The sequence below is a fragment of the Hypanus sabinus genome, chromosome 11, assembly GCF_030144855.1.
Source record: "Hypanus sabinus isolate sHypSab1 chromosome 11, sHypSab1.hap1, whole genome shotgun sequence".
NCBI lineage: Eukaryota > Metazoa > Chordata > Chondrichthyes > Myliobatiformes > Dasyatidae > Hypanus > Hypanus sabinus.
Genome location: NC_082716.1, coordinates 3,219,829 through 3,243,402, shown reverse-complemented (window position 1 = coordinate 3,243,402; position 23,574 = coordinate 3,219,829). Strand labels below are relative to the sequence as shown.

Genomic DNA, 23,574 nt, shown 5'->3' with positions numbered 1-23,574 from the left:
TGTGGGAGGGGTGGTACTGAGAGAGGGTCACACTGTGGGAGGGATGGTACTGAGGGAGGATCACACTGTGGGAGGGGTGGTACTGAGAGAGGGTCACACTGTGGGAGGGGTGGTACCGAGGGAGGTTCACACTGTGGGAGGGGTGGTACTGAGAGAGGGTCACACTGTGGGAGGGATGGTACTGAGGGAGGATCACACTGTGGGAGGGGTGGTACTGAGAGAGGGTCACACTGTGGGAGGGATGGTACTGAGGGAGAGTCACACTGTGGGAGGGGTGGTACTGAGGGAGGGTCACACTGTGGGAGGGGTGGTACCGAGGGAGCCACACTGTGGGAGGGGTGGTACCGAGGGAGAGTCACACTGTGGGAGGGTCACAGTTTGGGAGGGAGGGGGTTATATTTGGGAGGAGTGGTATTGAGGGAGGGTCACACTGTGGGAGGGGTGGTACCGAGGGAGGGTCACACTGTGGGAGGGGTGGTACCGAGGGAGCCACACTGTGGGAGGGGTGGTACCGAGGGAGAGTCACACTGTGGGAGGGTCACAGTTTGGGAGGGAGGGGGTTATATTTGGGAGGAGTGGTATTGAGGGAAGGTCACACTCTGGGAGGGGTGTTACTGAGGGAGAGTCACACTGTGGGAGGGGTGGTACTGAGGGAGAGTCACACTGTGCGAGGGGATGTACTGAGGGAAGGTCACGCTCTGGGAGGGCTGGTACTGAGTGAGTGTGGCACTAGGAGGAAAACAGCCAAAATGTCTGGAAGAATGTTCAGTTCTGTTTCCATGGTGGTGAATTTAATACATTGTGTGTATTTTTCTTTCTTTTAGGTGAGCCTCGGAAATTCGACCCAACATTCAAGGGACCCATTCATAACAGGTGGGCTACTGCCTTCCCCTGGACAGACTGATAACTTCAAGCACAGGGTTGTCAACTGCACACAGCATCACCGAGACTTAGAACAGAGCGAGTTCTACAGTTCCGGGCTAGGCAGACTCACCAATGATGTGGAGGGGTAGTGGCTGGAGGGGCTACAGAGACAGGGAGAGGTGTAGAGTACGGAGGGTGTTACAGAGACAGGAGGGGTGTGGGGGCCAGACGGTTAACAGAGACAGGAGGGGTGTGGGGTCTGGAGGGGGTTACAGAGACAGGGAGAGGTGTAGGGTACAGAGGGGGTTACAGAGACAGGAGGGGTGTGGGGGCCAGACGGTTAACAGAGACAGGAGCGGTGTAGGGTCTGGAGGGGGTTACAGTGACAGAAAAGGGTGTAGGGTCTGGTGGGGTTACAGAAACACAGAGGGGTTTTCGGCTGGAGGTGGGAGAGTTGTAGGGGAGGGAGAGTAGTCACAGACTCAGGAAGGGATGGAGGGGCAGGAGGGGTTTACAGAGACATGGTGGCATGTAAATGCTGGAAGGTGTTACAGAGAGAAGGATGGGTGTAGGGGTGTAGGGGATGGTTTACAGAGAGAGGGAGGGGTGTAGTGGCCAGAGGGAGTTACAGAGAGAGGCAGGAGAAGATTACAGAGACATGGAGGGGTGTAGAACCCCATTTTTCACACTGGTGTTAACGATACGGAGTGAGAAGTAGTTCAGTCCCTGGGGATTTGGACACAGCATCCGGCACAGTGTGGGGTTATTAAGAGTCCAGCACCATCGGTCACCAAAAGAGGGCATCTATGTTGGCTGAGGGGATGTCAGGATCAGTGGTGTGGGAGTTTCTAGGTGATATTGGCTTGAGTTGTCCCGTGTAGTGAGGGTAGAGCTGGGGTGTGCTGGATACTACCCAAGGTCATTGGAACCCCTAGTGAAAAGCAAGAGAGGGAAAGTACTGTCCAAGCTGGAGATCCTGTTTCCATCGGCGCTGCTGTGGATGTTGCAGTAAGGCAAGGGTTAACATAACGACTGCAGATCGGGGGTTCCCATGGACCTCTCAGTTAATGGTAAGGCCCCATAGCACACAAAGGGTTGGGAAGCCAGCTATAGGTAGAGTGCAGACTGCCCAGGCCAGAGCCTGTTTAAAGAGCACAGCTTCCTTCTGAACCGCAGGGGCTGGATATGAGATAAACAATCCAACCCGTGCGTGTGCACGCACACACACACATGCACACATATACACACACACGCACATGCACGCACGCACACATGCACACACACGCACACGCGCACACACACACGCACACATATGCACACACATACACGCACGCGCACACACACACACACGCACACACACACACACGCACACACACACATGCACACACACACATGCACACACACACACACACGCACACCAGCTAAGAGGCAATTGCTTTATTAACTTCAAAGTGTCATTGGTTGTCTGTTTGTAGTTTTGATTGACATTTAAAACTTCCATTGTGAATGGCGATTGATCTTGCAAGTAAGGGATTCAAACATAATTTACCAGATGCTCAATGTCCATAACTGATGAGGCAATTCTATATAAACATAGCAGTTTTCTGTCCCAGTTTCAGAACAGTGTGTGTGACGGGGTCATGCTGCTCTCTTTGTGCACAAGTGAATTAAAGTATGTTTGAGTTGTACGAGAATGTGTGTTCTGTGTAGAGTTATTTTATTTTGTTATCAGCAACAACACTGGGGCAATAGTTCAGTTAAATTCACACTCCAGAGGGTCAATCCATTGGCTTGCAATCCCAGCACAGATGGGCATTTGAAATTTGATAAATTCTTCAATTCTGCATTTAAGATCAGCCTCAGTCTTGGTGAATGTGAGACTTTCAATGGATGTACAGTGAACCCATCAGTTTCACTGAAGTTGTCCAGGGATGGTAATCTTTCACTTTCTCCTTTATCTTACTTAATATACCTCATCCATTTCAATAGATCAAGGCAGAATGTATAAATGAGCATTTTCATAAACACTGAATATCATTCACCATCATCTTTGTGCACACATTATGTAAGTAGTGAATGGGATTTTAATGTCAGGTGTTCCAGAGGATCTGGAACCAATTTCCTGACCTTTAGCTTAACCATGGACAAGGGGAGGAGGACAGGAGGGGTAGCAGGGATGAAGTCCCATGACCTATTAAATGCTGCCAATCGTGTGTCTGAAATAGCCTCCGACAACCAAGTCCAGCTCTTGGCCTTCATGTGTGGCTTAGCTACTAAGTCCTGTGGAACCGTTTCTACTGACAGGAGAAGGGGCAAAGACAGGTTAGTGCCAACTTAAAACCAGACAGCCTTGACCAAGGGAGAGCCTCAGGCCTCAAGGAGGAACACTGTGGGGAAGAATTTTATTGAGAGAGGGTAATTACGGTGGTATTACGATGGAACTTGGGAGCAGATAAGTGTAAGTTCAATTCAAATTTAATTGTCATTGAACCATGCGTGAATACCCAGACAAAACAGTGTTACTCTGGGGCAAGGTGTAAAACAGTCACCCACAGCACAAGACACATACAGCACACATAAGATAGCAGTAAACATACAGTCACATAAAAGAATAATAATCTAGCCCAAATGCCTGAGTGTCATGTCCTGTCGATTGATGGTGCATGGACGTTGTCAGCAAGGACAAGACCATGGCAGTCCAGTCATCATGGGCCAGAGCAGCCGCAGACAAACACAATCTGGCTGCTCTTCCACTGAGCGAACACTGGAGGGCAGCACTGACGGGAGGGACCAGTCCTTAACTCAGCATTGACACCTGCCATGCCACACCACCATCGGTATCTCCTCTTGAGAAGCGTAGTGGAAATGAGGGTTTGTTTAGCGAGCACGTGCATGAGGTTCTGGGTAGGTTTGTCCCACAGAGGCAGGAATGAATGGTAGGGCGAAGGAACCATGAGTTGACAAGAGATGTGGGGCATTTAGTCAAGAGGAAGAGAGAAACTTCCATGAGCTTAGGAAGCAAGGGTGAGACGGGGCTCTAGAGGGTGGCAAGAAAGCCATGAGGGAGCTTAAGAAAGGACTTGGGAAAGCTAAAAGGGGCCGTAGAAGACATTTGAAAGTGGGATGAGAAAGAATCCCAGGGCATTCTACACTTACAAGGATAACTAGAGTAAGGGTAACACTGATCAGAGAGGAAGAGCAAACATGACTGGAGTTGCAGGGTAAGGGAGGCTCTTAATGAATCCTTTGCTTCGCGTTCGCCCGAGAGAGGGACCTTGACATTTGTGAGGGCAGTGTAAACCAGGCTAATATGTTGGAACATGTTGATGTGTGGAGGACAATGTATGGAAACTTTTGAAAATCTTTAGGATAGATAAATCCTCAGGGCCAGATAGAATATACGCAAGGTTACTACGGGAAGGAAGAGAAGAGATTACTGCATCTTTGAAGATGATCTTTGTGTTCTCATGGGTAACAGGAGTGTGCAGAGGATTGGAGGGTTGCAAATGTTGTTCCTTTGTTCAAGAAAGGGAGTAGGGATAATGCTGGGAATTATAGACCGGTGAGTCTTCTTTCAGTGGTGGGTAAATTATTAGGGAGGGTTCTTAGAGACGGGGTTTGTGAGCATTTGGAGAAGCACAGTCTGATTAGGGATAGTCAGCATGGCTTTGTGAGGGCCAGTTATGCCTCATGAGCCTGATTGAATATTTTGAGGTTGTAATAAAGCACACTGATGATGGTAGAGCAGTGGATGTGGTGTATATGGATTTTAGAAGAGTGTTTGTAAGGTTCTCTATGGTAGAAACTCAGGAAGCAGAGAATCCAAAGAAACCTGGCTATGAGGATCCAGAATTGGCTTTCCGCAGAAGGTAGAGGGTGATGGTTGATGGAATGTGTTTTGCCTGGAGGTCGGTGACCAGGTCAGTGACCAGGGATCTGTGCTGGACCCCTCCTGCTTGTGATTTTTATAAATGACTTGGATGAGGAAGTAGAGGGAATTGGTAAAGTTTACTAATGACACAGAGGTTGGTGGTGTTGTGGACAGTGTGGAAGGTTGTCATAGGTTACAATCGGACATTGACAGGATGCACAGCTAGGCTGAGGAGTGGCAGATGCAGTTCAACCCAGAGATTTGTGAAGTGATTCACTTTAGAAGTTCAATTTGAAGGCAGTGTGGCAGGATTCTTTCCAGTGTGCAGACACAGGGGGATCTTGGGCTTCATGTCCATAGATCCTCAAGGTTGCTGCACAAGTTGATAGGGTGGTTAAGAAGGCATGTGATGTGTTGGCCTTTATTAGTCAGGGAACTGAGTTAAAGAGCCGCAAGGTAATGTTGCAGCTCTATAAAACTCTGGTTAGACCACACCTGGGGTATCGTGTTCAGTTCTGGTCAACTCAGTATAGAAAGGATGTGAAAGCTTTAGAGAGGGTGCAGAAGAGATTCACCAGGATGCTGCCTGGGTTAGAGAGCACGTCCCCCCCCATGAGGAAAGGTTGATAGAGCTAGGGCTTTTCTCTTTGGAGTGAAGGAGGATGAGAGGTGATTTGATAGAGGTGTACAGGATGATAAGAGGCATTGATAGAGTGGACAGTCAGAGACTTTGTCCCCGGGTATAAATTTAAGATGGTTCTGGAAAGTATATGGGGATGTCAGAGGTAAGTTTTTACACAGAGACTGGTGGGTGTGTAGAATGCACTACAAAGATGGTGCCAGGGATAATGGTGGAGGCAAATACATTAGGGACATTTAAGAGACTCTTAGATAGCACATGATTGATAGAGAAATGGAGGCTATGTAGTTTGGAAGGGTTAGATTGATCTTGAAGTAGATTAAAGGATGGACATTACATTGTCGCTCCTCTCCCTCTACAGGCACTGCACAGACGTTCTCTGCTGCGTGTTATTCATTGTGGTAATCCTCGGCTACATCGCCCTGGGAGTGATCGGTGAGTATGATGGTTTATCCCTCGATCCCAAGGACTGGGAAGCAGAGGGGCATGAGCCTCTGGAGTTTTCTACCCTGGGGGGGGAGTTGAAAGAGAGAGGCGGACACACTTATAGAGCGATTAGGGTAATTGAGAAAGGGAGAAGTGACCTGGGTCAGATTGACCATTGTCACACTGAGAGGTGGGACAGGGCTGAGGGGCTAATGGCCTGCTCCAGCTCCTGCTTTTCCATGTTCTTAGTTCCAGTCTTTCTGAGAATGAGGCACCTCCCCTTCTTTACATCTGCTCAGTTAGGACAGTGGAAATGCCAGGCAGGATAGTGAAATGCTCCTCTTGCAAGATGTGGGAAGGCAAGGAGATCTCCCTGAAGACTTCAGATGTGAGAAGTTTATCCAGCTGTAGCTTCTAAGAATCCACATTCAGGAGTTGGAAGTGAAGCTGGATGAACTCTGCATCATTCAGGAGGCTGAAGGGGTGATAGAGAGGTAGTTACACCCAAGGTACAGGACACAGGGAACTGGGTGACAGTCAGGAAGGGGAAAGGGTTTAGGGAGCCAATGCAGAGTACCCCTGTGGCCGTCCCCCTCAACAACAGGTATCTCACTTTGGATACTGTCGGGGAGAATGATCTAACAGAGGAAGGTCGCAGTGGTCGGGTATCTGTCACTGAGACCGCCTCTGTGACTCAGAAGGGAAGGGGAAGAAAGAGGTGTGCTGTGGTGACAGGAGATTCATTAGTTGGGGGAATGGACAGAAGGTTCTGTGGGCAAGAACGAGATTCCCGAATGGTGCATTGCCTCCCAGGTGCCAGGGTCTGGAACATCTCGGATTGAGTCCTCAGCATTCTTAAGTGGGAGTGTGAATAGCCAGAGGTTGTGGTCCTTGTAGGTACTAATGACATGGTAGAACAAGTAATGAGGTTCTGCATAGGGAGTTAGGTACTAAGTTAAAGGGCAGGACCTCCAGGGTTGTGATCTCAGGATTGCTACTCATGCCACATGCTACTGAGGCCAGAACTAGGAAGATTATACAGTTCAAAACATGGCTAAGGAGTTGGTGTAGGAGGGAGGGCATAAGATTTTTGGATCATTGGGCTCTCTTCCAGGGAAAGTGGGATCTGCACAGAAGGGACAGTTTGCCCCTGAACTGCAGGGGGACTGATATCCTCATGGGAAGGTCTGTTAACGCTGCATGGTGAAGTTTAAACTAGAGTTGCAGGGGGGTGGGAACCAGAGTGGAGATGTTGTGAAGACAGATGTTGTTAAGACCTCAGACAAAGTCACGAACCAAAAGGTTGAGCATGGTGTGACTAGTGTCCTGAGCTGTAAATATTTCAATGCAAGAAACCGCCATGGGAAAGGCGGGTGAGCTCAGGGCCTGGATCAATAGCTGGAATTATGACATCGGAGCCATCGGAGACTTGGTTGCAGGAAGGCTGGAGTGGAAGCTCAATATTCTGGTGTTCCTGCTGAGTTCCTCCAGGACTTTGTGTGTGTTATTCTGGGATTCCGTTGTTTTAGGCATGATAGAGGAGGATGGCTGGCATTACTTGTCAGGGAAAATGTCACTGCAGGTCTGCATGAGGACAGATTGGAAAACTCAACTAGTGAGGCATTATGGGTGGACCTGAGAAATGAGAAAGGTATGACCACCTTAATGGGGCTATATTACAGCTAACCCAACAGAGGGGTTTCAAGGAACAAATTTGTAAAGAGATCACAGACTGTTGCAAGAACCATAAGGTACACATATCAACTGAGAATTCCATACTGTAAAAGGACTAGATGGGAGAGAATTTGTCAAATGGGTTGAGAAAAGTTTCCTTATCAGTACATAGAATTTTAGGGAATGAGTCAGGGCAGGTGACAGAAGTTTGTGTAGTGGAACACTTCATGTTCAGTGACCACAATGTCATTACTTTCAAAGTAAATAAGCAGAAAATTAGGTCGGGTCCAAAGGCTGAGGTTCTAAATTGGAGAAAGACCAATTTTAAAGATAACAGAAGTGATCTGGCAAGTGTGGATTGGGATAGGCTGTTTTCTAGCCTTCAAAGACAAAGTTTTGAGAGTACAAACCTTGTATGTGCCTTTCAGAATAAAAGGTAAAGATAACAAGTGTAGGGAATCTTGGTTTTCAATAGGTATTGAGGCCCTGGTTAAGAGAAAAAAGAAGGTGATTATGGAGTATAAGACATGCAAGAGAACACTTAAAGCAAGAAATGAGGAAGGCATGCTGTAGCAGACAAGGTGAAGGATTGTACGGATATTTTAAGCAAAAGGACTACAAGGGACAAAATTAGTCCTTTGCAACACCAGAATGGTAATCCATCTGTGGAGCCAAAACACACGGAGGAGGTCTTCGCATCTGTATTTACTCAAGAGATGAATACAGAGTTATGCAAAGCAGCTTCAACTTCATGGACACTGTACAGACTACAGAGAATTTATACTGAATTGACTTTATTTCTTACATCCTTCACATATGAGGAGTAAAAATCTTTATGTTACATCTCCATCTAAATGTGCAAAGTACAGTCATAGTAATTTATAATAAATAAAATAGTCAATATAACATAGAATACACTCAAATCAATGTGAGTTAATCAGTCTGATGTCCTGGTGGAAGAAGCTGTCCCGGAGCCTGTTGGTCCTGCCTTTTATGTTGCAGTACCGTTTCCCAGATGGTGGCAGCTGGAACAGTTTGTGGTTGGGGTGACTTGAGTCCCCAATGATCCTACGGGCTCTTTTTACACACCTGTCCTTGTAAATGTCCTGAATCATGGGAAGTTCACAACTACAGATGCACTGGGCTGTCTGCACCACTCTCTGCAGAGTGCTGCGATTAAGGGAGGTACAGTTGGAAAAGGTGTTTGCTACCCTGAGGCACATCAGGGTGGATAAATCCCCAGGGCCTGACAAGGTGTTCAGCAAGTTCAGTGACAGGGAGGTAGCAAAGGATCGGAGGGTGGTCAAGGTTGTTCTGCTGTTTAAAAAAAGTTCTAAAGGTAATCCAGAAAATTATAGGCCAGTGAGTCTGACATCAGTTGTGGGAAAGTTATTGGAAATTACTCTAAGGGATGGATGTACAAATATTTGGATAGACATGGACTGATTAAGGATAGTCAGCATGACTTTGTGCATGGTAGGTCATGTCTAACCCATCTTATAGAGTTCTTCGAGTAGGTTACTAGGAAAGTGGATGAAGGCAGTGGATGTTATCAACATGGACTTTAATGAGGCATTTGACAAGGTCCCACATGGGAGGCTGGTCAAGAAGGTGGAGTCACTCGGTGAGGTAGTAAATTAGATTAGACATTCACCGTGGGAGAGGCCAGAGAGTGGTCTCTCTGACTAGAGGCCAGTGACTAGCGGAGTGTCGCAAGGATCAGTACGGGGTCCTTTGATATTTGGTTTGAACAACAACTGAACCTCTTGACCTTGTCTACATGCTTTTATGCATTGAGTTGCTGCCATACGATTGGTTGATTAAATATTTGCATTAACAAGCAGTGGTACATGTGTACTTAATTATGTGGCCACCGGGTGTCTATACTTTGAGATTCATTTTCTTGCAGGCATTCACAGGAAAATAATAACTCTACAGCCTAATCCAACCTCACTGGACTGGATAGGCCTCCAAACAATGGCAGGCATTGTGGGCGATTCTTTGTGTTCCCCGAAGAGCTGGCAGCCACGTCACTTGTAGTGGAATGCGCACTATGGACAGACACAATACTGTCTCAGTGCCAGCATGAGTCAGTTGTTGGCAGATGGTTGGGTGATATAGACAATAGACAATAGACAATAAGTGCAGAAGTAGACCATTCGGCCCCTCGAGTCTGCACCGCCATTCTGAGATCATGGCTGATCATTCACTATCAATACCCAGTCCCTGCCTTGTCCCCATATCCCTTGATTCCCCTATCCATCAGATATCTATCCAGCTCCTTCTTGAAAGCATCCAGAGAATTGGCCTCCACCGTCTTCCGAGGCAGTGCATTCCACACCTCCACAACTCTCTGGGAGAAGAAGCTCTTCCTCAACTCTGTTTTAAATAACTGACCTCTTATTCTCAATCCATGCCCTCTGGTACTGGACTCTCCCAATATCTGGAACATATTTCCTGCCTCAATCCTATCAAATCCTTTAATTATCTTAAACGTTTCAATCAGATCCCCTCTCAATCTCCTCAATTCCAGCGTGTACAAGCCCAATCTCTCCAATCTCTCTGCGTAAGACAGCCCTGCCATCCCAGGAATCAACCTAGTGAATCTACGCTGCACTTCCTCAATTGCCAGAATGTCCTTCCTTAAACCTGGAGACCAAAACTGTACACAATATTCCAGGTGTGGTCTCACCAGGGCCCTGTACAAATGCAAAAGAACATCCTTGCTCTTGTATTCAATTCCCCTTGTAACAAAGGCCAACATTCCATTTGCCCTCTTCACTGCCTGTTGCACTTGCTCATTCACCTTCATTGACTGGTGAACTAGGACTCCTAGGTCTCTTTGCATTTCTCCCTTACCTAACTCGACACCGTTCAGACAATACTCTGCCCTCTTGTTCCTGCTTTCAAAGTGGATAACTTCACATTTATTCACATTGAATGACATCTGCCAAGTATCTGCCCACTCACTCAGCCTATCCAAGTCTCCCTGTATTCTCCTAACGTCCTCTTCGCATGTCACACTGCCACCCAGTTTAGTATCGTCAGCAAACTTGCTGATATAGTTTTCAATGCCCTCATCTAAATCATTGACATAAATCGTAAAGAGCTGTGGTCCCAATACAGAGCCCTGTGGTACCCCACTAGTCACCTCCAGCCAGTCTGAGAAACACCCATTCACTGCTACCCTTTGCTTTCCATCTGCCAACCAGTTTTCTATCCATGTTGAAATCCTGCCCCCAATGCCATGAGCTCTGATTTTACCCACCAATCTCCTATGTGGCACCTTATCGAATGCCTTCTGAAAATCTAGGTACACAACATCTACTGGCTTACCCTCGTCTAACATCCTTGTTACACCCTCAAAAAACTCCAACAGATTAGTCAAGCATGATTTGCCCTTGGTAAATCCATGCTGGCTCAGCCTAATCCTATTTCTGCCATCTAGATGTGCCACTATCTCGTCCTTAATAATGGACTCAAGCATCTTCCCCACGACTGACGTTAGGCGTTAGGATAGTTCTCCGTTTTCTCCTTCCCTCCCTTCTTGAAAAGTGGGACAACATTAGCCACTCTCCAATCTTCAGGAACTGATCCTGAATCTAAGGAACATTGGAAAATGATTACCAATGCATCCGCAATTTCCTGAGCCACCTCTTTTAGAACCCTCGGATGCAGACCATCTGGACCCGGGGATTTATTAGCCTTCAGTCCTACCAGTCTACTCATCACAGTTTCTTTCCTAATGTCAATCTGTCTCAATTCCTCTGATATCTTATGACCCTGGCCCATCCATACATCTGGGAGATTGCTTGTGTCCTCCCTGGTGAAGACAGATCTAAAGTATGCATTAAATTCTGTTGCCATTTCCCTGTTTCCCATAACAATTTCTCCCAATTCATTCTTCAAGGGGCCAACATTGTTCTTAACTATCTTCTTTCTCTTCACATAGCTAAAAAAGCTTTTGCTATCCCCTTTTATATTCCTGGCTAGACTGAGCTCATACCTGATTTTTTCTCTCCGTATTGCTTTTTTAGTTAAGATCTGCTGTTCCTTAAAACTTTCCCAATCATCTGTATTCCCACTCATCTTAGCCCTGTCATACTTCTTTTTCTTTAATGCTATACAATCTCTGACTTCCTTTGTCAACCACTGTGGCCCCTTCCCCCTCTTTGAATCCTTCCTTCTCATTGGAATGAACTGCATTTGCATCTTTTGTATTATGCCCAAGAATATCTGCCACTGCTGATCCACTGTCTTTCCTGCCAGGGCATCCGCCCATTTAACTTTGGCCAGCTCTTCCCTCATGGCTCCGTAGTCTCCTTTATTTAATTGCAACACTGACACCTCTGATCTGCCCCTATCCCTCTCAAATTGTAGATAAAAACTTTTCATGTTATGATCACTACTTCCTAATGGCTCCTTTACTTCAAGATCACTTATCAATTCCTGTGCATTACACATCACCAAGTCCAAAATAGCCTCGTTCCTGGTTGGCTCAAGCACAAGCTGTTCCAAAAATACATCCCTTAGACACTCCACAAACTCCCTATCCTGGGGTCCAGCACCTACCTGATTCTCCCAGTCCACCTGCATGTTGAAATCTCCCATAACGACTGCATTACCTTTAGCACATGCCAATGTTAACTCCCTACTCAACTTGTACCCAATATCCACGCTACTGTTTGGGGGCCTGTACACAACACCCATTAGGGTCTTTTTACCCTTACTGTTCCTCAGCTCAATCCACACAGACTCTACTTCCCCTGTTCCCATGTCACCTCTTGCTAAGGACTGAATCTCATTCCTCACCAACAGGGCCACCCCACCCCCTCTTCCCATATTTCTGTCTCTACAATAGCACGTATACCCTGGTACACTCAATTCCCAGGCCTGATCCCCTTGCAGCCATGTCTCCGTTATCCCAACAATATCGTAGTTCCCCATTTTCACCTGAGCTTCAAGCTCATCTGTCTTACTTCTGACACTACGCGCATTCAAGTATAGAATTCTTAGCCCATTCCTCCTCTCTTTGCTTAAAACACTGTCTACTGTACCTAACCCAGCTCCTTGAACTTCCATCGGGCAAATTGCACCCTGAATTTTGATGACCTTCTCAAGATCACCCAAACCTTGTACACATTTAACCCCATGCACCTTCTGACCAACCCTCTGGATCTGGATCCCTGCCCCCTGCACATCTAGTTTAAACCCCCCCGAGCAGCACTGGCAAATACTCCTGCAAGAATGTTAGTACCCCTCCGGTTCAGATGTAGACCATCCCTTCGAAACAGATCCCAATGTCCCTGGAACAAAGACCAATTATCCAAAAACCTGAACCCTTCCTTCCTGCACCATGCTCTCAGCCTCGTATTAATGTGCATAATCATTCTATTCTTCGCCTCACTCGCACGTGGCACAGGTAGCAATCCCGAGATTGTCACCCTGGAGGTCCTGCCTTTCAGCTTCACTCCTAACTCCCTGAACTCTCTAAGCAGGACCCCCTCACTCACCTTACCTACATCATTGGTCCCTACATGGACCACTACATCTGGGTTCATGCCCTCACTCTCAAGAATAGCCTGCACCCGATCTGAGATGTCCCGGACCCTGGCACCAGGGAGGCAACATACCATCCGAGACTCCCGATCTGCCCCACAAAATCTCCTATCTGCCCCCCTAACTATAGAGTCCCCTAAAACTATCGCTCTCTTCTCTTCCCTCCTCCCCTTTCTAGTTGAGGGTTCAACCTCTGTGCCAGAGGCAGGACCGCTACAACTCATTCCTGGTAGGTCATCCCCATCAACAGTATCCAGTACGGTATACTTATTGTTAATGGGAATGGCCGCAGGGGTGCTCTGCTCTCTCTGCCTGCTCCCCCTGCCTCTCTGGACCGTCACCCATCTGCCTACTTCTTGGTTTTTTGGTGTGACTACCTCCTGATAACTCCTATCTATCTCTGCCTCTGCCTCCCGAATGATCCGTAGTTCATCCAGCTCCTGCTCCAACTCCCTAACTCGGGCTGATAGGAGCTGCAGCTGGACGCACCTTTTGCAGGTGTGGTCATCAGGGACAACTGTGTTGACCCTGACTTCCCACATACTGCATACGGAGCACACCACTGCTCTGACTGCCTCCCCCATACCTGAACTGGATTAATAGAATAAGTCTAAAAATCACCTAGCGACCTTACCTTCTTCCCCTCAGCGAGCAATCACACAGGCTTACCGAAGTCCCCTTACGCCGAAGCCCACTTAGCCAAAGCCCAGGACTCTGCTTCCACGGACTCCGCTGCCCGCTCTGGAAAGAAGTCCTGCCTTTTAAAGTGCGCGCTCGACGCTGACGTCACTCGCGCCTGCGCAGTTCCCCCTCCTCCACAGGTATTGACCAGGTAGGCTTAAATCCTACCTACACGGTCGAATTCTCTGAGCTCCCAGCTGAATCACAAGCTGTAACTTGCTCCCGATTCAAATGACCACTCTGAAAAGAAGTCCTGCCTTTTAAAGTGCGCGCTCTACGCTGACGTCACTCGCGCCTGCGCAGTGTACTGAGTGTACTGATATGTACTGAGGAACCATGTTGTCAGCTCAGACAGCTCAGTTATTGTCACTTGAGGCATTCTAGAGGGACAATGATAGCTGGGGTCACTGACAAACAGACTCAGTCAGATCCGTCAGCTGAAAGCACCTTTCCTCTGAGCTGTTTACACCTCAGTCTGAAGCTTCTGACAAGACTACAAAGATAGCCAAACGTTCATGTTCAGCAGAGCGGGCAAAGCCACTGCCTCCCAGCCCCAAAGACCCAGGCTTGATCCTGACCTCTGGCATTGTCTGCATGGAGTTTGCACGTTCTCCCTGTGACTGTGGGGGTTTCCCCCGGGCGCTCCAGTTCCCTCCCACATCCACAAAGATGTGCTGGTTGCTGGGATAATTGTCGCATGTGTGGGTGAGGGGTGGAATCTGGGGTAAAATTAGATTAGCAACACACACAAAATGCTGGTGGAACGCAGCAGGTCAGGCAGCATCTATAGGAAGAAGCACTGTCGATGTTTCGGGCCGAGACCCTTCGTCAGGACTAACTGAAAGGAAAGATAGTAAAAGATTTGAAAGTGGGAGGGGGAGGGGGAAATGCGAAATGATAGGAGAAGACCGGAGGGGGTGGGGCGAAGCTGAGAGCCGGAAAGGTGATTGGCAAAAGGGATACAGAGCTGGAGAAGGGACAGGATCATGGGACGGGAGGCCTCGGGAGAAAGAAAGAGGGAGGGGAGCACCAGAGGGAGATGGAAAACAGGCAGAGTAATGGGCTGAAAGAGAGAAGAAAAGGGGGAGGGGGGAGACAACTAAATATATCAGGGATGGGGTAAGAATGGGAGGAGGGGCATTAATGGAAGTTAAAGAAGTCAATGTTCATGCCATCAGGTTGGAGGCCACCCAGACGGAATATAAGGTGTTGTTCCTCCACCCTGAGTGTGCCTTCATCTTGACAGTAGAGGAGGCCATGGATAGACATATCAGAATGGGAATGGGACGTGGAATTAAAGTGTGTGGCTCTTAGCTTCACCCCACCCCCTCCGGTCTTCCCCTATCATTTTGCATTTTCTTCTCCCCCTCCTACTTTCAAATCTCTTACTATCTTTCCTTTCAGTTAGTCCTGACGAAGGGTCTCGGCCCGAAATGTCGACAGTGCTTCTCCTTATAGATGCTGCCTGGCCTGCTGTGTTCCACCAGCATTTTGTGTGTGTTGCTTGAATTTCCAGCATTTGCAGATTTCCTAGTGCTTGCTTTTAAAATTAGATTATCTTAGTCTATTACATATATGTTGCAGTCCGAGGATGTGCAGGGAGCAGCAGACGAGTGTTTCCATGCCTCTGGCACCAACGGAGCATGCCCAAAGCTTACTAGCCCAAACCCGTCTGTCTCTGGAAGGTGTGGGGAAACCCATGCGATCACAGGGACAATGCACAAAGTGGCAGGAAATGAACTCCGATTGCTGGTGTTGTGAAGCATATCGGTAACCGCTACGATACCACGCCACCCCCAGCCCAGTGCTGCAACCTCATTTCAGCTCAGTGTGCCCCTGTGTGCGTGGGGACTTTGAGTGAGGGCTACAGGCTGTGACCCAGCTGGACGGTTCTGTGCTCCACTGAGTGACACCCATTTTCCCTCCACCGCTGGCACCGTGCCCCCAATATTATTTGCTTACTTTTAATTTTTGCACGATTTGTGACAAACTGGGTGTTTGTCAGTTTTCTTTTTCATGGGTTCTATACTGTTTCTTTGTTTTGTGACTGATGAATCTCGAGGTTGTATATGGGATACACGTGCTGGTCGTCTGTTGTTTCCAACAGTGACATTGATCTGTGCAGCTGAAGAGCTGCATAGGGAAAATCCTGTGCAGGAGATTTATAGTGAAAAGCCGAGGCACGGGCAGTTCCACTCTCTCGCCATCAAACACCTTGGTCTCGTGGTACAAAAAATCATCACGACTGGAGACTTCCTCAGCTGCAGTGGGTGACCATGATGCCTTCTGTGCCTCGTCAAGCCCTTCGCTGTCCACGGAGTGTTGCAGCACCGCCTTCTTGGCCGTGCGATCTTGTAGACCAGCCGGTCTGCTGGGGGAGGCAAATCCCTCTCTCACCAGAGCTGGAGGTTCCCAGCCACCCTCACCTGGTTTAGCCTTCTGGAGTGGTGCTCCGGGGTATGGGTGTTGTCACAGGCAAGCAATTACACGGAGCCACAGGTGAGAGCTGGTTGGCAAGTAGGGACCAAAGGCAGGCGAGCTACCACAGGGCGGAGCACGATACCCCCCCCCCAGAGGTATTAACCCTCCCTGATACCCCATACATGGTATTCATACTTCGATAGTAAATGCACTTTGAACGTTGAACTTTGATGTCAGCTATCACAATAGGTGAGGCTGGAGAGCAGTGAGGGCACACAGAGGGTAGTGAGGGCCTGGCACGAGCTGTCAGCCGGAGTGGTTGAGGCAGGGAGAATTTTAACATTTATAGTCCATAAGACCATAAGATATAGGAGCAGAATTAGGCCATTTGACCCATTGAGTCTGCTCTGCCATTCAATCATGTTTGATCATTTTTTTCCTCCTCCTCAACCCTAGTTCCCGGCCTTCTCCCCATAACCTTTGATGCCATGTCCAATCAAGAACCTATCCATATTTGCCTTAAATATACTCAACGACCTGGCCTATACAGCTGTATGGCCACATTCCATAAATTCACAACCCATTGCCGAACGTAATTTCTCCGCATCTCTGTTTTGAAAGAGTGCCCCTCTATTCTGAGGCTGTGCCCTCTTGTCCTAGACTCTCCCACCATGAGATACATTCTTTCCACATCTACTTTGTATGTGGCCTTTCAACAAACAAAAGTTTTCAATGAGATCCCCCCTCATCCTTCTGAATTCCAGCAAATACGGACCCAGAGCCATCAAACGTTCCTCGTATGATAACCCTTTCATTCCCGGAATCATCCTCTGTACCCCCTCCAATGCCAGCACATTTTTCTAAGAGCCCAAAACTGTTCACAATACTCAAGGTGAGGCCTCACCAGTGCCTTATAAAGCCTCAGCACCACATCCCTGCTCTTGTATTCTTGACCTCTTGAAATAAATGCTAACATGGCATTTGCCTTCCTCACCACCGACTTAACCTGCAAGTTAAACTTTAGGGTGTTTTGCACAGGGACCTCCAAGTCCCTTTGAATCTTGCCCATTCTCCCAATCTGTCTAAGTCCTTCTGCATCCCTACCTGTTTCCTCAACACTACCTGTCCCTCCACCAATCTTTGTATCATCTGCAAACTTGGCAACAAAGTCATCTATTCCATCATCTAAATCATTGATATACAGCATAAAAAGAAGTGGTCCCAACACTGACTCCTGCGGAACACCACTCGTCACTGGCAGCCAACCAGGAAAGGATGCTTTTATTCCCACTCACTATCTCCTACCAATCAGCCAATGTTCTAACCATGTTAGTAACTTTCCTGTAATACCATGGGCTCTTAACTTGGTAAGCAGCCTCATGAGTGGCACCTTGTCAAAGGCCTTCTAAAAGCTCAAATATACAACATCCACTGCATCCCCTTTATCTAACCTACTTGTAATCTCCCCAAAGAATTCCAACAGGTTCGTCAGGCAGGATTTTCTCTGAAGGAAACCATGCTGACTTTGTCTTATCTTGTCCTGTGTCACCAGGTTCTCCATCACCTCATCCTTAACAATTGACTCCAACATCTTCCCAATCACTGAGGTCAGGCTAACTGGTCTATAATTTCCTTTCTGCTGCCTTCCTCCTTTCTTAAAGAGTGGAGTGACATTTGCAATTTTCCAGTCCTCTGGCACCATGGCAGAGTCCAATGATGCTTGAAAGATCATTTCTAATGCTACCACAATCTGTAATGCTACCTTTTTCTAGGGTGCAGTTCATCTTGTCTAGGTGACTTATGTACCTTTAGGTCTTTCAGCTTTTTGAGCATCTTCTTCCTTGTAATAGTAACTGCACTCACTTCTCTTCCTTCACACACCACAACATCAGGCATATTGCTAGTGTCTTCCACAGTGAAGACTGATGCAAAATACTCATTTAGTTCTTCTGCCATCTCCTTGTCCCCGTTAATATTTCTCCTGCCTCGTTTTCTAGCGGTCCTATATCCACACTCATTTCTGTTTTATTTTTAACGTTCTTGAAAAAAACTTTTACTATCCACTTTGATATTATTTGCTAACTTGCTTTCATATTTAATCTTTTCTCTTCTAATGATTTTTTTTTAGTTTTTCTTTGTAGGTTTTTAAAGACTTACCAATCCTTTATCTTCCCACTAATTTTTGCTTTGTTCTTTTACAATAGCTTTGACTGCCCTTATCGGCCATTTATGAGGCACTTGGAGCTGGAGTGCACAGTTTCACTGACAGGTTGCCCTTGGCATGTCCTTGGGTTATAAATGCAAATACTACATTTCATTGCATGTTTCAATGTAGATGTGATATACAGTATATCAATTGGAATCTGGACTAGTAGAAATGACCTTCTTATTTCAACCCTTTCCTTTCCAGACAGGTGGATAGATACATAGATACTTTATTAATCCCAAAAGAAATTTGTGACACAGTAGCATTACAAGTTCACAGATATACAAATATTAGAAGTAAGAAAGAATTTTAAAAAGTTAAGTTAAAAATAAGATATGCAAGATTTACAAGCTTTCCGGGTCCACACTGATAGATGGTAATGCAGGAATTACTGTAATATTATACAGTAATGGGTGCGCATTTTCACCATCCAGTTAAGAAGTGATGGTAGTATTGCACAAAGTGTCCATGATAACAGGGTATGGTAAACAGAGGCTAATAACAGTGTAACAGGAGGGGGTCATCACTTCCCTGGCTATAGGCTGATTCATTATAGAGCCTAATGGTCGCGGGTAAGAATGACCTCGTAGAGCGCAGTTATCTCAGTCTATTAATGAAAGTGCTCCTCTGTTCAGCCAAGGTGCCATGCAGAGGGTGAGAAACTTTGTCCAGAATTGCCAGAATTTTCTGTAGGGTCCTTTGTTCTACCACAGACTCCAGTGTGTCCAGTTTGTCTCCTATAACAGAGCCAACCTTTCTAATCAGTTAATTGAGCCCATTGGCGTCTCTCATGTTGATGCCATTGCCCCAGCAGACAACAGCAAAGAAGATTGTACTGTCAATAACAGACTGGTAGGACATGGGAAGGAGAGGCCTGCATACTCCAAAGGACCTCAGTCTCCTCAGGAAGTTGAGGTGACTCTGGTCCTCCTTGTACACAGCCTCTGTGTCGGTGCTCCACACAAGTCTGTCATCCAGGTGTAACCCAGGTACCTGAAGCTCCTCACCAAGTCCATGCCCTCAGCAACAGTAGTAACAAAGACCTCCACCAGGGTCCTGTATTTATCCTTCCAATCTCCCTTTATACACCCAACTACTTCTGAGACTTCAGAGAATTTCTGCAGAACTTCCTCAGTGTGGGCATCACTTATCTGAACTTCTTCAGTGGTGGCATCACTGGATCTGAACCTCTTCAGTGTGGGCATTACTGAGGTACACAGGGTAAACAGAGGGAGCTAATACTGTGGGGCCCCAGTGTGCTTATAGCCATGTCTGACACACAGCTCTGAAGCTGCACAAACTGTGATCTGACAGTCAGGTAGTCCATTTTCCAGGATACAATGGAAGTGCCAATCTGACTTGAATGGCTCCTTTCCCCCAACAATGAGGCCTGTATGGTATTGAAGGCACTTGAGAAATTAAAAAAACATGATGTTCACAGTGCTGCCTTGCTTATCCAAATGGGAGGAGACACCGTTCAGTAGGTAGATAACAGCATCGTCAAGGTGCTCCTGGTAGGCAAACTGCAGGGACTAAGGGCTGATCTGACCAGGGTCAGAGGTGAGCCAGGACCAGCCTCTCTAGCTCCTTCATGACATGTGAGGTCAGGGCCACTGGACAGTAGTTATTCAAGACTTTTGGTTGGCCCTTCTTGGATACTGGAACCACACTTGATGTTTTCCACACAGTCGGGACCTTTCCAGGCTGAGACTCAGATTGAAAATGCGCTGGAGAACTCCACACAGCTGCTCAGCACACTCCTTCAGGACCTCGTGGTTCACACTGTCTGGTTGCAATGCTTTGCCATGTCCGAGTTTCCCCAGAGCCCTTCCCAGCTGCTCAGTGGTGAAGACGAGTCGATGATGACTGGGGAGTTGGTGGAAGGGGGAAGGTGGGGGCTGGGAGGGGGTGAAGATTGGGACCATGGCAGTTGGTATGTGGAGATATATATGACAGGTGCAGGGTAAGGAGGGGATGTAGATAGTGGTAGCCTGTGTTGCTCATCCACGTGTTGTACTGGATGGGGAAGTGGGAGGAGGGGAGGTGTTGGTGCTGAGGGAGCTTTGGGTGCCTCGGCACCTGGACTGGTTTGCTGAGGGGGGTGCGAACAGGAGGGCAATTGTCAAACCTATTGAAGAATTGGTTTAACTCATTAACCCATTCACAGCTGCATTCCAAAGCTCTACAGCTAGACTGATTGAAGCCAATGATGTTCTTTACACCTCTCCACACCTCCTGTGTGCTAATCTGCCCAAGCTTGTTCTCCAGCTCTCTCCTGATTTCCTCTTTAGACACCTTGATCTTCTCCTTTAGCTCCCTCTGCACGTTTCAATTCCTCCCTGTCTCCTGATCGAAAGGCTCTCTTTTTGTGGTTGAGACGAGCCTTTAGATCACTGGTGACCTGTGTTTTGTTGTTGGGGAAGCAGTGAACAGTCCTTGATAGTACTACAGTGTCCACACAGAGGTTGATGTAGCCAGTGATACCATCAGTAAGCCCGTGAATGTCTTCCCCATAAGGTTCACAAAGCACATTCCAGTCAGTAACCTCAAAGCAGCTCTTCAATACTCCAGGGACCATTTCTTTACTATCTTGGTGGTAGCCAGCTATTGCTGTACTTTGGGTTACACAAGGGCATGAGGTGAACCAGGTTGTGATCCGATCTTCCAAGTGGGGGGAGAGCTGTATGCATCTTTAACATTTGTATACAGGAGGGAATGTTAACATTTATTCCCTCCATAGATGCTGCCTGAACATCTTGTGTGTGTTACTCAAGATTTCCAGCATCTGCAGAATTTCTTGTGTTTATGAGTCGCGGGGAGTGGGGGGGGGGGGGGGGGGGCTGCTGTGGTCAGCCTGGACCGGTTTTCACGCTGTATTACTCAATGATTCCATACCTGTCTTCCCCTCCTCTGTTACCAGCTTGGGTCCACGGTGATCCGAAGAAAGTCGTGTATCCTACCGACAGCAGGGGCCAGTTCTGTGGGCAGAAGGGGAGCGTCAATGAGTGAGTACCCGGCTCCGTTTCCCGGCACTGGCAATTATGGGATGAGGTGGTTGTGGGGGCAACATGGGATCCTGGGAGTGCTGAGGTCTGTTTGACAAGTTAAGCTCAGGAAGTACAACTTCAAGTTCAAGTTCAGCGCCATCTGACTACACACATACACAACCAAACAAAACAACGTTCCTCAGGACCACAGTGCAAGTTCATTATGATCTGACTGCACACATATACAACTAGATGAGACAACGTTCCTCAGGACCACAGTGCACCCACAAAACATAAACCTAAATAAAGTTAATAAAATATAACTCAAAACGCATGCAGTATATAGCACAGGTAAACAGTAATCAGCTGGCTGCCCTAGTGACGTGACGTCGGTGGTGACAGGGTATCAGTCTCACAGTCTGAGGGAAGAATCTGTTACCCTGCCTGGCAGTCCCAGTCCTGATGCTGCCATACCTCCTTCCTGACGGCAGTGGGTCAGAGAGATTGTGGGATGGGTGGTGGGGATCCTCAACAATGCTTTGGGCCCATCATCTGCAATGCTCCCAGAAAATGTCACAAGTGGGGGAGGAAGACCCCGGTGATTCTCTCGGTGGCTTTTACTGTCCTCTGTAGGGGTCTCGTGGTCTGATATCCTGCAGCTTCTGTACCACTGAAAGGGATGGGCCGTAAACTTCCTCCAGCTTCCCAGGCCTGCTATTCAAACCCAGGTTAACATTGCCAGAAATGTGTGTTTCAGCTGTTCCTGTATTGTATTAGTGCAGAACGCAGGTCAGTACAGCACAGGATCAGGCTCTTCTGTGTGATGCCAGTTTAAACTAATCCTACCTGCCTGCACATTGTCCATATCATAAAATCATTAAACACTGGAGCAGAATTAGACCATGCCAAATGCTTACTTAGATAAGAGAAAGTTCTGCTAGTCCATCATGGCTGATTTATTATCCCTCTCAACCCCCATTCTCCTGCCCTCTCCCTGAAACCTTTGACACCCTGATCAATCAAGGACCCATCAACTCTCTCCTTAACCCAATGACTTGGCCTCCATAGCCAACAGTGGCACTGAATTCCACTGATTCACCACCCTCTGCCTAAAGAAATTCCTGCTCATTTCTGTTTAAATGAACGTCCCTCTATTTTGTGGCTGTGCTGTTGGCCCCAGACACCCTCACTATAGGAAGCATCTGCGTTCACTCAATCTAGGTCTTTCAATATTCCAGAGGTTTCAGTGAGATCCCCCTTATTCTTCTAAAATTCAGCAAGTCCAGGCCCAGAACCATCAAATGTCCTCATATGTTAACTCTTTCATTCCCATAATCATTCTTGTGATTCTCCAATGCCAGCACAAATTGTCTTAGATAAGGGATGCAGAATATAGCATTATTGGTAAGACTCCTAGTCAGTGTGGAGGATCAGAGGGATCTTGGGGTCTGAATTCAGAGGACACACAAAGCTGCCGCGCAGGTTGACTCTCTGGTTAAGAAAGCATACAGTGCATTGGCCTTCACCAACTGTGGCATTGAGTTTAAGAGCCGAGAAGTAATGCTGCAGCTATATAGGACCCTGGTCAGACCCCACTTGGAGTACTGTGCTCAGTTCTAGTCGCGTCACTACAGGAAGGACATGGAAGCCATAGAAAGGGTGCAGAGGAGACTTACAAGGATGTTGCCTGGTTTGTGGAGCATGCCTTATGAGGCCTTTTCTCCTTGGAGTGACAGAGGATGAGCGATGACCTGATAGCAGTGTATAAGATGATGAGAGGCATTGATTGTGTGGATAGTCAGAGACTTTTCCCCAGGGCTGAAATAGCTAACATGAGAAGGCACAGTTTTAAGGTGCTTGGAAGCAGGTACAGAGGAGATGTCAGGGGTAAGTTTTTTATGCAGTGAGTGCTGAGTGCGTGGAATGGGTTGCTGGCGGAGGTGGAGGCGGAAATGATAAGGTCTTTTAAGAGACTCCTGGATGGCTACATGGAGCTTAGAAAAATACAGGACTATGGATAAAGCCTAGATAGTTCTAAGGTAAGGACGTCCGGCACAGCTTTGTGGGCCGAAGGGCCTGTATTGTGCTGTAGGATTTTCTATGTTTCTCTTAGCACTCCTCGTGCAGTCTGACCCATGCTTTATAAAGCCTCAGCATTACATCATTGCTTGTATATTCTAGTCCTCTCAAACGAATACTATCATTGCATTTGCCTTCCTTACTATCGACTCAACCTGCAATTTAA

The 23,574-nt window shown here is 47.3% G+C and overlaps 1 protein-coding gene across 4 annotated transcripts in view; it reads left to right on the top strand.

Moving 5' to 3' along the window:
- The window catches only part of LOC132401658 (choline transporter-like protein 5), a 201,084-nt gene that overhangs the window by 86,418 nt on the left and 91,092 nt on the right, over positions 1-23,574 (top strand). For all 4 annotated transcript variants that reach the window (XM_059983694.1, XM_059983696.1, XM_059983697.1 and 1 more), the window contains exons 2-4: positions 825-873; positions 5,737-5,810; positions 21,263-21,347. In XM_059983694.1, the coding sequence (XP_059839677.1) occupies positions 825-873; positions 5,737-5,810; positions 21,263-21,347 (208 nt within the window). The remainder of the gene's footprint in view (positions 1-824; positions 874-5,736; positions 5,811-21,262; positions 21,348-23,574) is intronic.